At 45.7% G+C, this 13,182-nt stretch overlaps 1 protein-coding gene across 8 annotated transcripts in view; it reads left to right on the top strand.

Moving 5' to 3' along the window:
* Positions 1-13,182, top strand: part of LOC138521770 (butyrophilin-like protein 9) — a 379,874-nt gene that overhangs the window by 73,839 nt on the left and 292,853 nt on the right. For all 8 annotated transcript variants that reach the window (XM_069634842.1, XM_069634841.1, XM_069634844.1 and 5 more), the window contains 2 exons: positions 8,706-8,726; positions 8,829-8,855. In XM_069634842.1, the coding sequence (XP_069490943.1) occupies positions 8,706-8,726; positions 8,829-8,855 (48 nt within the window). The remainder of the gene's footprint in view (positions 1-8,705; positions 8,727-8,828; positions 8,856-13,182) is intronic.

The raw sequence follows: 13,182 nt of genomic DNA, 5'->3' as shown, positions 1-13,182 counted from the left end.
CATTTTCAGGTCCCAGTCATTTAACCAATCCATCCACAACTGACCATTTTTAGTGATTTTTTTTCCCAATGGGTATTGTTTGATCTCTTGGGAGATCAATGCATTGTGCATTCAAGTCGCCCCCCAGGATTATGTCCACCCCTGGGAATGCAAGCTTCATGTCCCCTAAAGACTTGGCCAGCTCATCCAAAAATACGCGGAGCGCCACACTTGAGGGATTCCAATAGATATTACAAAATATCATTGCCCTGTCATGACCCCTATTTCTGAATGTTGCTTTGCATATTTGTAGACCTTGTGTCTTCACTTCTGCAGAGACAACATCCTTGAATTTAGAATTTTTAAAGGCAATGAGCAGCCCCCCCACTCGGCCTCCCTCTTGCCTTCTGTGCCGCCCCTTGAACTTTAATAAGATATCCTTCTACCATTATTGGATTGACCAACCAAGTCTCCTGCAACATTAGGACGTCCCCACCTCAAAAAGATAGTTCTTCATTCCCCTAGATGTGCAGTTATTTGCCCCCCATGTATTCCAACAGATAATCTTGAACCCTGCATTTTCAAAGATGTTGAGTACCTAGACCAAGTTTCTGAAAAACCTCTGTTAAGATACTTGGTAGTAGGGCTAGGGGATTGTCCTTGTTAGAAATGCTCGATGGTTCGCAGGTGCCTACCGACTTCAGAGGTGGGGATTGATATTTAGAGACCCCCCCCCTTGACATTGCACATTCTTTCCGACCTCCGAGTTCAATAACTGCAACAGTTCTGTTGGGTTTTTGAGACTAATAGATCTAGTTTCTTCAAGTCCTGTTTTGCTTCATCAGTTGCCATAAACACCTCCCTTGAGGCACAGCCCCCTTCTGCCATCAAGTGATTGTTTGGGTCTGGGAATCTTACAGATTGTATATCCTTACTGTTGATAAAAAACAGACTTGGTACTTTTTTTAATATAGAGAGTATTGTCCCACGATTCAAGAATTTTATGTGATTATTTGCAGTTAGTGATAACCAAATGATCGGCATCGCAAAATGGGATCCCATGTTGATCTTTTCGCCACCTTGCAGAGGCATTTTTTCCACTGTCAATGAAGTTTCAGAAGCCGGGGTCACATTTGTTTCCAACTCTTTAGACTTTTCTATAGCGGGCTGGGTTCTCCCAGTCTCCTAAATTTGCCTTCACCCAGTTTTATTTCCACCACCTGCAATGTGGTTTTTTTCTGGGTTTCTGCTAAAGATGTTTTCAAGAAAATGGGCACAATCTTTAAGTTTGTTTTTCGTTCTTCGGAACTCACAGCCTTAACTGGGATTAGCTTTGGCCTCATTTTCAGCTCTGCCTTGAGGAGAATGGGGGCTATTTTGAGGCCTTTCCTCAAATGTGTCGAAGCTAAGGCCATTTCCTGCTTATTTATCACTTTTTCTGTTTGGGAGCCTCTTGATGTCATACTGGACTTTGCCTAATTTTTTTTAGAGCCAACTTTCCTTATACCTTCTGCTGCCCACTGGAGGCCCTTTCATGTTCATCTTTCTTCCCTACTCCCACCACTTTTTCCTGTGGGCTGTTCAAAGAATCAAGTTCGACAATCTCGTGATCATCCTCTGCCACTGATGGTTGTATGATAACTAATTTTTTTATGAAGGAGCTTGTTTCTGAATTCTTAAATTTCATTTTCATTTGATTCTTCGACTTTTTTCCTGTTTCTTTTGGACTACCTTTTCTTTTAATCTTTTCAACCTTCTGGCTTCCCTCTTTTGCTCCTTTTTCCGGCCTGGACGGACACTTTGCGGACATGCTTCTCTGTCCACCTCTTCTTGCGTTTCCGTCTGGCCTAGGGAGTTGGCCAAAAGGAGTTTCTCGACTGTCTCCTCATCTTGTAGCCCGTCTCCCACATTTGCCAGTGTCCGAAACTCCTCCAGCACCGACCCTGAAAGAGGGGTGTCGTCCATCTGTAGGTTTTCCACCGCTTTTGGATCATTAAGGTCTGACACAAGTTGTTTTTGGTTCAAGGATTGCATTTGAGTAAGTAGGGCTTGATTCAGTGCCCTGTCTGTTTCCTCCAGTTCATTTCTAGTTGCCAGGGATCTTTGAATCACTGAGATGTCCAGCCCTTGTTTAACTGTTTCAAGCTTCAGTTCCTGCAGTTTTGGCAGGACATTAGAGTTGATGACATTACAACAGCCCACTATTGACCCATCTAGTGCGGCTATCTCCTTCGTCAATTCCAAAAGGGAGCCAGATTGAAGTTGCACTTTCCCCTTCAGGAGTTCAAAGATGGATACTAGCGAGTTTAACACATAGTTGAGAGCACTCAGTGTATTTTCATTCGACTGGATCCTCTCTTCAGCTGTTACAACATGAGGGTCCCTTGAGTCCAGAATTGATGGGGCTTCTATTGGTACTTCTTCCTGCACAAGACCAGCCGTCTCTTGATTTCTACCTGTGCCTGAAAGATCCAACTTGCTCAACATGTGATCGCTTGTATCCAAATCCAATGATAACCTGACGGACTCATTGTTCCTTATGAGTCTTTTACTAGGGTTTACTAAGCCAACCTTATCTCTATCGGCCTCAGTTTCACACAGCAATCGTTTTTCTCTGAAATGCTCGTCTATTTTTTTCTGTATTTTGGTTGTGGTAATTGTGAATTCTAGGCCTTTTTTCCAATTGTCCACCAAAGTGAGTTTGGCTTCCTGCCCTCCACTGGATCTCGCTGGTGTCGAGAGGGGGCAAGGGGGGGGGTCCACATGAACTTGCACGTGGACCTGCTGAATCCCAACCCCAGGTTCCAAATCCTTCCCAATAGCTTCCCGAGGCCCCTCTGAACCTCGGGCTAGGGGACTGCTAGCCGTTTTGGGCTCCTCCCATTCTGGAGCTCTGAGATCATCTTCGATCGGGTTACTGCGCACTTTCCAATACTCTGCTGTCTCAAAAAAAGCGTATTTTCCCTCCTGTTCCTTCTCTGCAATTTTTTTTGTAACTTCAGAGTTCTAGTTAAAAAGCCCCAGCGAAGTCTATGAAGCCTAGACCTCAGCCAAACTCCTCCAGGCTCTAATTAAATTCTCCACACGCAGAATCACGTGAAAACCACAAGTCTATGCGGCTCAAAGGCCCACAGTTACTGCACAAAACTTCCCGCAGGCCCCTGTGCACACACACAGGCCTCTGATCAACCGGCTGGGAAACGATGAAAAACTCAAGTACTATCCCAACACCGGGATTTGTAGGAGAAAAACAGCGTTCAAATTAAAAACGAAATTCCACGAGGACAATACACAGGAGGACAATACAGAATCCACCTAGTATAAGCACTGGCAGAGCTTTTCAGAACTTTCAGAGCCAGAATTCAACTAGATTCCACTAGATGAAATCTAACAATTGAGAGTTAAGGGAAGACTCCTGAATCCTAACTCCCGACCTCAGCCGGCACTCTCAGTACGTCCACAATCACCCTCTCTCACCTCTCTAGGCTTGCATACAGGCTTACTGTTATCGCTTACTGATGCAGCCTCGCCCCTAGCCTCCGCCGTGTGTGTGGGTGTGGGCGCCTTCTCCGGCTTTCTCCACCCGCCGGCTCTTGTGACTTCTGTTTTGCAACTTTGCCGGCTCTCACGACTCACAGCTCGCTTAGCCCTCGGCCCTCGGCATCCAGCTCCTGCTTTTGAACAACACTGGACAATAACAATGGAGGCACAGAGGAAGCTGAGGGAAGCTGAGACGAGCTGTCTGGTGCGGTGGCACGGGCGAGCAAGCAATCTATGATTAGAGGAAAGGGCGTAACAGCGTCAAGCCGCACTGTAGCTAGACCAGAAGGAACTCCATAACACCGTGATACAAGGACTAGCAACGGCCGCTTCCGACACTCCGTAAACTATTCAAAACCCTTTCCTGCCTGTAATCCCCTGCAAAAATATCATCGCGGAACTAAAACTGGCAAGGTGGAGGGTCAAAGGGACAAAAACATAGCTCTAACACCTATTTTCTTCTCTTGGGTCAGACCATAGGGGGTCCTGTAAAGATCCATACTTTAATGGCAGGATGTCAGGAGTAAGAAGTAGCCTAATACAAGGGGAATCAATCTCGGCATATAAAAACAGGACCAGGGGATTCCCCTCTCTCCTCTATCAGTCTCCTTATAATAACCCAACATGTAAATCTTAGTTTCCCTCTTATACTGTGTCCCCCTTCCCATTTCCAACAAGTACTGGGACGAGGAAGAGGCGACCGGGAGCAGTGAAGATTACCCATAGACATAATAGTGAGAAGCAGAGAGAGATCTACCACAGTACACCACTAGGCTGTCCCACTAATAGAGTCACGCAAAGTCAGGCACTTTACCTTGATCAATCAAACCTGACTTCACTTGACTCTCAAGTTATAAACAGTGTGGTTCTGCCCAAGAAGTTGAGCGAGCTGGGGTTGCTGGTTGGAACGTGGAGGCTGCAGGAAGAGAAGCCTGGAGAATCTGAAAGAGAGCAGGACACCCCGACACTCACCCTGTGTGTCAGAAAGGGTGCAGCGTGGCGAGGGAGCCGGGTCTCCAAGGAGCCGGAGGAAGGTGAATTGCAGGTTGCTGGCCATGTTCAAGCCAGTGCTTGTCCCCCTGGGACGTGTGCCGGTCCCAGAGGTGTCTGAGGGGCAGGTGGTGAGACCCTGACCTCAACCCACACAACCCAATGAGCAGCTTGCCAGAGCCGCGCTACTTGGGTGAGTTTCACAGAAAGAGAAACTCAGTAGCGGGCGGGTGGCTGGAGCAGGCGCAAAAGTAATAAGGATGCAAGCGGCATGGTAAACCGAAAGCTGACAGAAAGCGAGAAGGAAAGCAAAGAGAGGGTGCAAGCGTCCTGAAACAGTGAAATTAAAGCAAGCAAAAGCAAAGAGGGTACGAGCGACCCGGAAGACTGAAAGAGTGGAATTAAATTTGCCAGAACGCAAATACAGGGTGCGAGCGACCTGAAAGCAGGAAAAGGAAAATTCAAGAGTCACGATAAAGAGATAGGAAGGTGCAAGGGTGCACTACCAAGTGAAAAGAGTGTGCCAAAAACATGATCAAGCAAAGAGGAGTGTGGCATGAGGCACAGAAGAGTGGGAATAAGGTGCAGTTGCGCACGGCGAAAGGAAAGAAAGTTGAAAGTGAAATGAGAACCGATTGGAAAGGGCACTGGAGGAAAAAGGCGCCAGAAGGAAGATATAGGGCCTCATCACGAGTTTGGCGGTAACCCTTAAATGCGGCAGTAGCGCTATTACCGCCACATTTAAGGGTCCACCAGATCATGGCTTTGGCAGATTTCCCTCCAGCTCTAAACTGGGGGGAAATCCGCTGGCAGTAATAGCGCAAATTTTCCCCATTGGGCCCAATGGGGAATGAGGAATTCCCGAATGGGCCCAATGGGGAATGGGCAATAACCGTTCTGCCAAACCCGTGATCTGGCGCTAATAGCGCCGGGGGGTTTGGCGTTAGGGCTATTAGCGCTGGCGCTAACAGCGCCAGCGTTACCGCCCAACTCGTGATGAGGCCCATAAAGTGTAAGGAGAGGGGTCAGAAGTCCGAGTGGTCGTGCAGGGGAGGAGCAAGAGCCTGCATTTATGAAAGTCTCTGACACTGCCCCATTGAAAGAACTATGTTTTAAAATGGGAACATCCTGACAAGGTGAACTTTTGTTTGGGACTAGAGGGGCCTAAGCTTGGGGAAGCTCTGAACTTTGCAGGAGAGGTTTAGAATTGGGGTTGGGAACCCTGAGAGGCCTGACAAGAACTGACTGTGTATTTTTGTTTGGTGCTGGCAGGATTGAAGCTTGGGGAAAGTACCCATAAGAGACCCATAGACATTGGAACCTTTATTGATTTGCTAGAAGAGCCCTACGGGGAAGGTTCTGAGGGCAACCCTTTTGAATTAAACTAGCTTTGAAACTGGCAGAACTACACCTGATGGAAAGGCTGCCTGAAACCAGACTGGTTTTCATTTTTTTTTTGAGCTAGCATTTTTCTTTAAGAAGAACTCTGATCACACTTTACTGATCACACTTTATCTAAGAGTGAGAGCAAGCATAGGTTTAGACACAGACTTTGATTTTGGACTTACAGACATTGACGGCCCTTAGAAACATCAGTTTAGGTAACAACCCCTTTAGAGTTAGGGCCTGTTAGGTATTACACCAGTCCAACAAAGTTTCTAAATAAAGGTTTCCAAACTTACTTTTTAGTCTGTCTCTCTCTTAATACCATGCCTGCCTCACACAATGTTTGATAATTTGTATGCGTTTCCCTTTTATATGGCTGTATTTAACCAAACACACAAATTAACAAATATTTTTTTAAAGATATGCTGTCATTAAGACATTTTCCAACAGAATCCATGTCAAGGGTTTCCTTATCCAGAGAAATCCACAGGCCTTACATGGGAAAGGTATTTGGGGAACTAGTTAAGAACAAATGAAATGTACCTCCTTACACCTCTAGGTGTCCTTTTCTAAAAGTATAACATTCTTCTCTAACAAAGTCTAACGTTAATGATTTGTTGCCCAATCCATATGTCCTTAAAGTTACTTGGCTGTGCTATGTTATAGCAGAAAGAAATGGGTTAAGCCTGGAAAGCTAGTTCGGAACTATGGAAGAAATTCCAGGAGAGTCCAACCAGCTATACAATCCCGTGTCTAACAATAGGGCGGAGGTTGAAAAAGATGGAATTAAATTAGTCAAACCAAAAGTGAGATATTTTCCTCCATTGAAGTCCTGTATAGACATGGAGGAATAGCAAAGACTGCAATCGACGACAAAAGAAATAAGCCCTTTAACCAAATTAGTATTTAATGAACTTCTGTTGGCTTCAATTATGGGCAAGTGAGAAGGAAGAAAATAAAATGTATGTGCATCGATGAGATCAATATTTAGACCCATATGAATGTCCTTTGTTTAGCCCCATCTCTGGTAGCATTAGAGCAAGATGACTGGGACCCATTTTGTGAAGGCAGAAACGTAGGCAGTGCTGCCCAGCCTTCCTTTTTACCACTTATAACAGCACACATAAAAGTGGTCTTTTAATTTCAGAAATGAATTGGGCAAGCATTTACATTTGGGCACCAACACAGTTTACAAAAGTAAACATGTTTCCCTCACAAAAGAATGACGTGGAGTAATTACGATAATTTACCAATGTAATATTGTGGTTTTGACAAACTCTGGAATGTGTAGAGGGTTAGCAAAATCAATGAGTGCATTTAAAAGGAAATGTGTATAAATATATGCATATCAGTATGTTTTTTATTGTGCATGGTACGGTACGAAGAATGTAACTCTGCTCCTAATTTAACAAGGAATAGCAAATTGTTTAGGTACAAAAGATTGGGGCTCATTACGTGTTTGTTGTTATCTGGGCAGTAAATCCACCCAGATGCCACCAAATCGTAATACTGTTATTATCACTTGGTCCGGCGGTATTACTGCTGGATTACAAGTGGCGGCATTGTGGTGTTAGTTCGCATTTATGGAGTCCATAAGACTCCATGGGTATTTTCTGTGTTATTACTGCCGGCGGTAATATCACCGAAATAATCGAAATTATGGCGGTAAGGCAGCAGAATAACCTCCAGCATCCTGCTGGAGGTTTTTCCAACTCCCTACTGCCATACTTGTAGTTGGGCAGTGCAGTAATGCGGTGGCAAACTGTATTAGTGCCACATTTTACCCACACCACTCAACTCGTAATAATGCCCAATATTGCTTTGACCAATTAAAAAAAAAAAAATCTGGTGAGAAGATTAAAAAATGATTGATGAACTGTAGCTTTTAAATGTTTTGAAATTGTTGTTTGCCTTATTATGCTTTTATGGAGTATATGTTGCAAAATTAAGTGTTAATTGATGGAATGAGTGTCCAAAGTGCAATCCTTTAGCTCTGAAAACATTGCCTTAATTTAAGAGAGGGCCATCATCTTGGACCTGTACTTCGTAAAGTATATATGCTTTAAAGCAAACAATGTTTTAATTTAGAATCCAACATGTATCAGGCAATATCCCCACAGGAGCTCCCCATTGAGGTTCTTCAATGCTCTTGATGTGAGAGAGAGGGTGGCGGGGTATCACTGTGGAGGCAGAAGGTGCTGGAGGGTCAACATTTGGACTGGGTACACAAAATGAAATAGTGGCGTTTCACGAGAAAGGGGTACGAGAATGAAGCGGCAGGAATTACCTTTGTGTGGGCAAAGTGATGGCAAAAAAGAGCAATCAAGGCAATGAGCGGCAGTGGGTGAAGTAAACTACAAAGACACACAGGGAAGGAAGGAGAGAAGTCACGGGGCATTAATACAGTATTCTGTAGATGTACTTCTATAGTGGCCTCTGCTGTGCTTTTTGATCCCTTTCTCTTGTTTAATCCACTGTTGGATTGCTCCTACTGAGCTCTCTAGGTTTGACTCGGGTAGGAATGAACTCTAGCCGCAAGACCATTCTATAGACTTCCTTTTCTTAATATCGGTTTTCAATTCTTCTGAAAATCCTATTCATTGTTCAATTGAAAAAGAGAATTTCCAGAGAGGAAAGTGCCAAGAAGTGTCAATTTCACTGGCAGAAGAGGACTGTGCCTTCTTCTCTGAACAGTTCCATGTATAGAGAATGAATTCATGCTGACTTACAAATAAAGCAGATTTAACACGTGCAGATGTACGCATCTGGCAGACCCGATTCATGCTTGTGTTCCCGTTTTTGTTTTTTAGAGGCAATTGAAGACGAGCTTGGTAAGTCTTGCAACGTTCTTGTATCAAGTCCCACTTAATGTGGTGCAGTCTAAGGCGCAACTCATTCCCTTTGCTGAGGCCTCTGTTTTGTATTCTTTTCAGACTGGCGACGAGCCCGCTTCAACAAAGGTACGTGCAGGTGCACATTGCTCTAATTTACAAAATGGAATCTTGGTCTTCACGGCTGGAGACCATGCAAACTAGCGATGCATGCTATAACTCCACACAACAACACGTAGCACAACTTACTATCCTTTTCTACTCTTTCTGCATATGTCCATTTTTTATTTTGTTCTAGTGTATGCAATGCAGTTTCCTAAAATAAGAAATTAATTATAAGAATGTTTATCCTCGCATGTTAAATACATGATTCAATTATCCCACACCAGTAGAAGTAGCATCTGATGGCCAAGCAGCATTTACTAGTTACAACATGTATTTAATTGTTATTTATTTATTCACATTTGTTGAACACGCATCAGCCCGGAGGCATGGTGGCGCAACATTAAGTGTATACATTTTATATTTCCAACATTTTATATTTCCAGGAACAAATTCTTGCATATCAAACGCAAGTAAATTCAGTCAATTGACTGCTGATAAGAGTATGTGGTATGATTGAGAGAACATGGTTAAAACTGCAGAAGTTGTAAAGAATTCTCACTTGGCATGCCCAGTGTTGAAGTATTTCTAAAGTGCAACGTCTGCCCTTTGCGCGGTCTCCAGGCATTGAGATGTATGAAGTGTGTACAAAAGGTGCACTTGATTGGGCGCCATTGCATATGACGGTCTGCATATTGTGGTCGGCACTCGGGTGTGAATGCCATAGAGATCTCAGGTGCCTGCGAAACTCTTCCGACATGAACTGTTAAGGTTTATGTGCAGATGGCGGTCAGGATGCGCTATAGATCACCTTGAGGATTTCTTTTGTAGCTACTATGTGTACTGTTTTCTTCAGCGTGTGCACGATTTGGATGCATCTGCTTTGTGGCATTTGTTTGATGCTGCAGGATTCACAATTAGCAGTAGATTTATATTGCCGGGTTCCTTGAGTGCATGCTGGGGTCCCGGCTGTGGCCAGGGCTGTTGCTATCAAAATGCAATTAAAATCACCTGCCTAGCATGCCACCCACAGAATGGCAACATGGGTGCCATTTTTGCCCAACAAATAGCTTCTTGTAAAGGAGGGGTGGGGATTGCAAAATGGCACTTTGCCTAGACCCAAAGCATCCACACACCACCTCGGCTGTGCTTCCAATCATTAGGGTTTGCTGGGGCTGGACGTACCCCAGGGTCAGGGCGTCTGAGGTGGCACACTGCTCCCAGGTCCTTGTAGGGCACCCTTGGTCATTCAAGTTTTCAGGGGAGATGCACAGTGTTTCAGTAGCCTTTAGCCTGCAGCGGCCCTCACATGCTGGCCAAAAGAAGCCTAGTAGAAGGTAAAGCGTTCAGCGCCTTGCCAGTGTGGCGAATGTCGATTGTGCACTCTCTCTGTGTGCCAAAATGTTGGCAGCTGCATCGCTCATTTTTCAATACCACAATAACCTTAATTTTGGTTCCTCAATGTGCAAGTACAAAAGCGCTACACCAGCTAACGTATATCTCCGTTTTTAACACTGATGGTGTGTTGCATAAGGATGGGACGGGAGAGTAGGCAGAGTCCTGTAGCTGTTGTCTTCTGGTATGATATGATAGGTTATTTATAACACGCTTAATACCCAGAGGTTTCTAAGCGCGGACCCGCGGACCAAACCTGTGTTGCTCTGTGTCGTCTTGCTTCCAAGCAGAGCATGTTGCCGCTGAGCTATCCTCCCGGGCAGGTGGGTGCGAACCCCAAAGTCCTAGATAATAAAAGGCTGCACGTTCTTGAGCAGTGCCTGATAGAAACTGTTTGTGGCCAGGTACTTCAACAGTGTGTGTTCTAGGGGAATGCCAGAGAGATCTTGTTTGTTGCTATACACTTTGACACTGTGTTTGGGCACAGTGTCAGAAAGATCCTGCTTGTTTCCAATTCCCGCCTACCCAGATTGCGCCTGTTGAAGGACAAAGCGCGTCTGTTGTGTGAGAGCGTGATTTAATGAGATTAGGTTTATATAGCGCTTCATGCCAGATTCCCACTACTTCTAAGCAATGTAATAATAGCAGCTATTATTACCCAGTATAATGTTACTCATTTTATCGGCTTTGGAAGGGTGAAAGGCTGAGTTGGTCCTGCCAGGAGTCAAACTTGCGAAGTGCATGCTTGCCCTATGTTAGACGTGAGCGATTTAACCCATTGGCTATCCACCCAGCGATGACATAACGTATGTGGTTGATGGGGAATTGGTCTATATTACAGAACAGCTGTGATTGAGCTCCCTTGCTTTGCCCAATCTATGTTTGGTGCAAGTATCCTTTCTGGGACCCGCCATGTAGGACACCTGGGATCATGAAGTATCACGTATTGTAGGTACACTATTTTTATTTGTAGACTATATAGAATTCGGAGACATCTGAAAAGCAAACTGATCTCCCCACAACAAATGATAACAATGATCAGGGTGGCCTTCTCCAAAGGAATGCATCTCTGCTAGATGCAGGTACTCACACCTCTGGAGCCAGTGAGTTTGCCGGAGGTCGACTCAACATCCCTCCTCCGTCACTGCAGGATTGCAGGTTCACAAATCCTCTTTTGTGTAGTATAGATGTGGGTTTCCAGGGTCCCGAACCCCTTGACCGACTAACACCAAGTCTTGTGGCCTGATGAGTTGCTGGTCACAACTGGCAGGTAGAGCTAGAGAGAGGTCCTTGTGGCGGACTCAGTGTACCCAGGACTATCCCCCCCACTCTCTAAACCGGCTTAGGCCCATCCCATTCCTCCTCCTACCATCTGCTCCTGTCTAGGGCTGGCCGGGCCTTTCATAACCTTCCTCTTGTGGCCTGCGAGGCCCTGGCCTCACATATTTTTCTCCTTCACTCCGTGATCTTGTGTGCTTTGCTCTCGCCTCCTTATACCACTCTTTTCCTCTTGTGTCACTTCCGGCTCTGATATCTGCACCTCTTTCTGGCATTTGGGTTCTACCACCTCCTTCTAAGCCCTTTCTCCCACTACCTCTTATTTACACCACCCTCCTCCTCCTGATAACCCCCCCTCCACCTGGGCCTGTCCTCCATCTGTTGTCACCACCTTTCTATCTTCTCTCCTCCGTGGTTGCCACCTCCTCCTTCCCATCACCTCCTCTTGACAACTCTGTCTTCAGATTGTACCACTTTCTTTACTATCACCACTTTTCACCTCCTAAAGTTAGTACCTCCTTTGCTACCACCACCTTCTGTTCACTTTTCTCTCCTGATGTTATCACTTCCTGCTTGTTCTCCTTTACTACCACCAGTTCCTTCTGTTCATTCATCCCTCCTCCTCCTTACCCCTCACAGCTCTCTCTGCCTCCTCTTGTGCTCTACTTCTGCCACCTCTCCAGCCTCCTCCTCTTCCACCCCTTTTCAGCCTCCAGCCTTCTCCAAACACAAGCCTCAGCTCCTACAACCACACTGCCAGAATTGGGCTGGCTGTATTTTTAGGAAGGCCGCCCCTTCTTCTGTCTCGATGTAGTGCAGAGGCTCTGCACCTGTGTCTAGTATTGACCTAAAGCTGTGGATTGGTTTGCTTCTGCCTAAACCTACGCCAGATTGGGGCTTATGGGGCTGGGCCAAATGTATACGAGTCCCAGTCGCCATTTTGAAAATTCCTTTCACTCCTTTCAACCCTACTTGTAGCTAGCTGCTTGTGCTAAACTGGGGATTTGTGAGCAGGTGAAACATTATTCAAAACGCCAACGGATCACAGTTTAGACCTGTTTCCGTTCACTAAATGCAGCGCTGGTAAATTGTCTTTGCGGGAGTTCTCAAATCTGGGAACCCGGGATGTCTGATTCCTTAGAACGCCGCACACGGAAATGCAACGAGTGTATCCACACCGCAGGCTTCATGCACTGGGGACCAAGGCATCTTCGCCTTGCTCGTTGCTTTTGAAGTGGCCCCACCAGCTTGATAGAATGTGCTTCTGCGACTCCAGCGTCCACAGAGGCGAATCCTGTTCCCATGCGATGCATATTTTCCAATCTTGCGTCTTATCATGGATGTTTCCAGACACGCTACTGTTGCTTGGACTTGGAAAAGCATTTCCCTTAAAAGGCTATGCCGCAGCTTCATGGCTAGAGCTGCAGTACCGTCAGGAGTGCGCTGCAAACTTTGCTGCAAGCGAGGAGGCGGTAACTATTGTCTGCCCTCTGAAGGTTTTGCTGCCCTGGATGGGGCTGGAGCTGGTTGGTTCAGTGGGAAAACAGCCATGACCATTGCGCTCTTGCTCATTGGGGTTGGGAGAGGGGTCTGCATGAGGCAAGTGGGGTTGCACAGATGTTATGTGAACAACCTCCGGAAAGTGTTGGGCACCAAGAGGAAGTGACCAGGGGATTCCCCC

The sequence above is a fragment of the Ambystoma mexicanum genome, chromosome 13, assembly GCF_040938575.1.
Source record: "Ambystoma mexicanum isolate Mex_15411 chromosome 13, UKY_AmexF1_1, whole genome shotgun sequence".
Taxonomy (NCBI): domain Eukaryota; kingdom Metazoa; phylum Chordata; class Amphibia; order Caudata; family Ambystomatidae; genus Ambystoma; species Ambystoma mexicanum.
The sequence above is the reverse complement of the archived record's forward strand: the minus strand, read 5'-3'. Positions and strand labels throughout refer to the sequence as shown.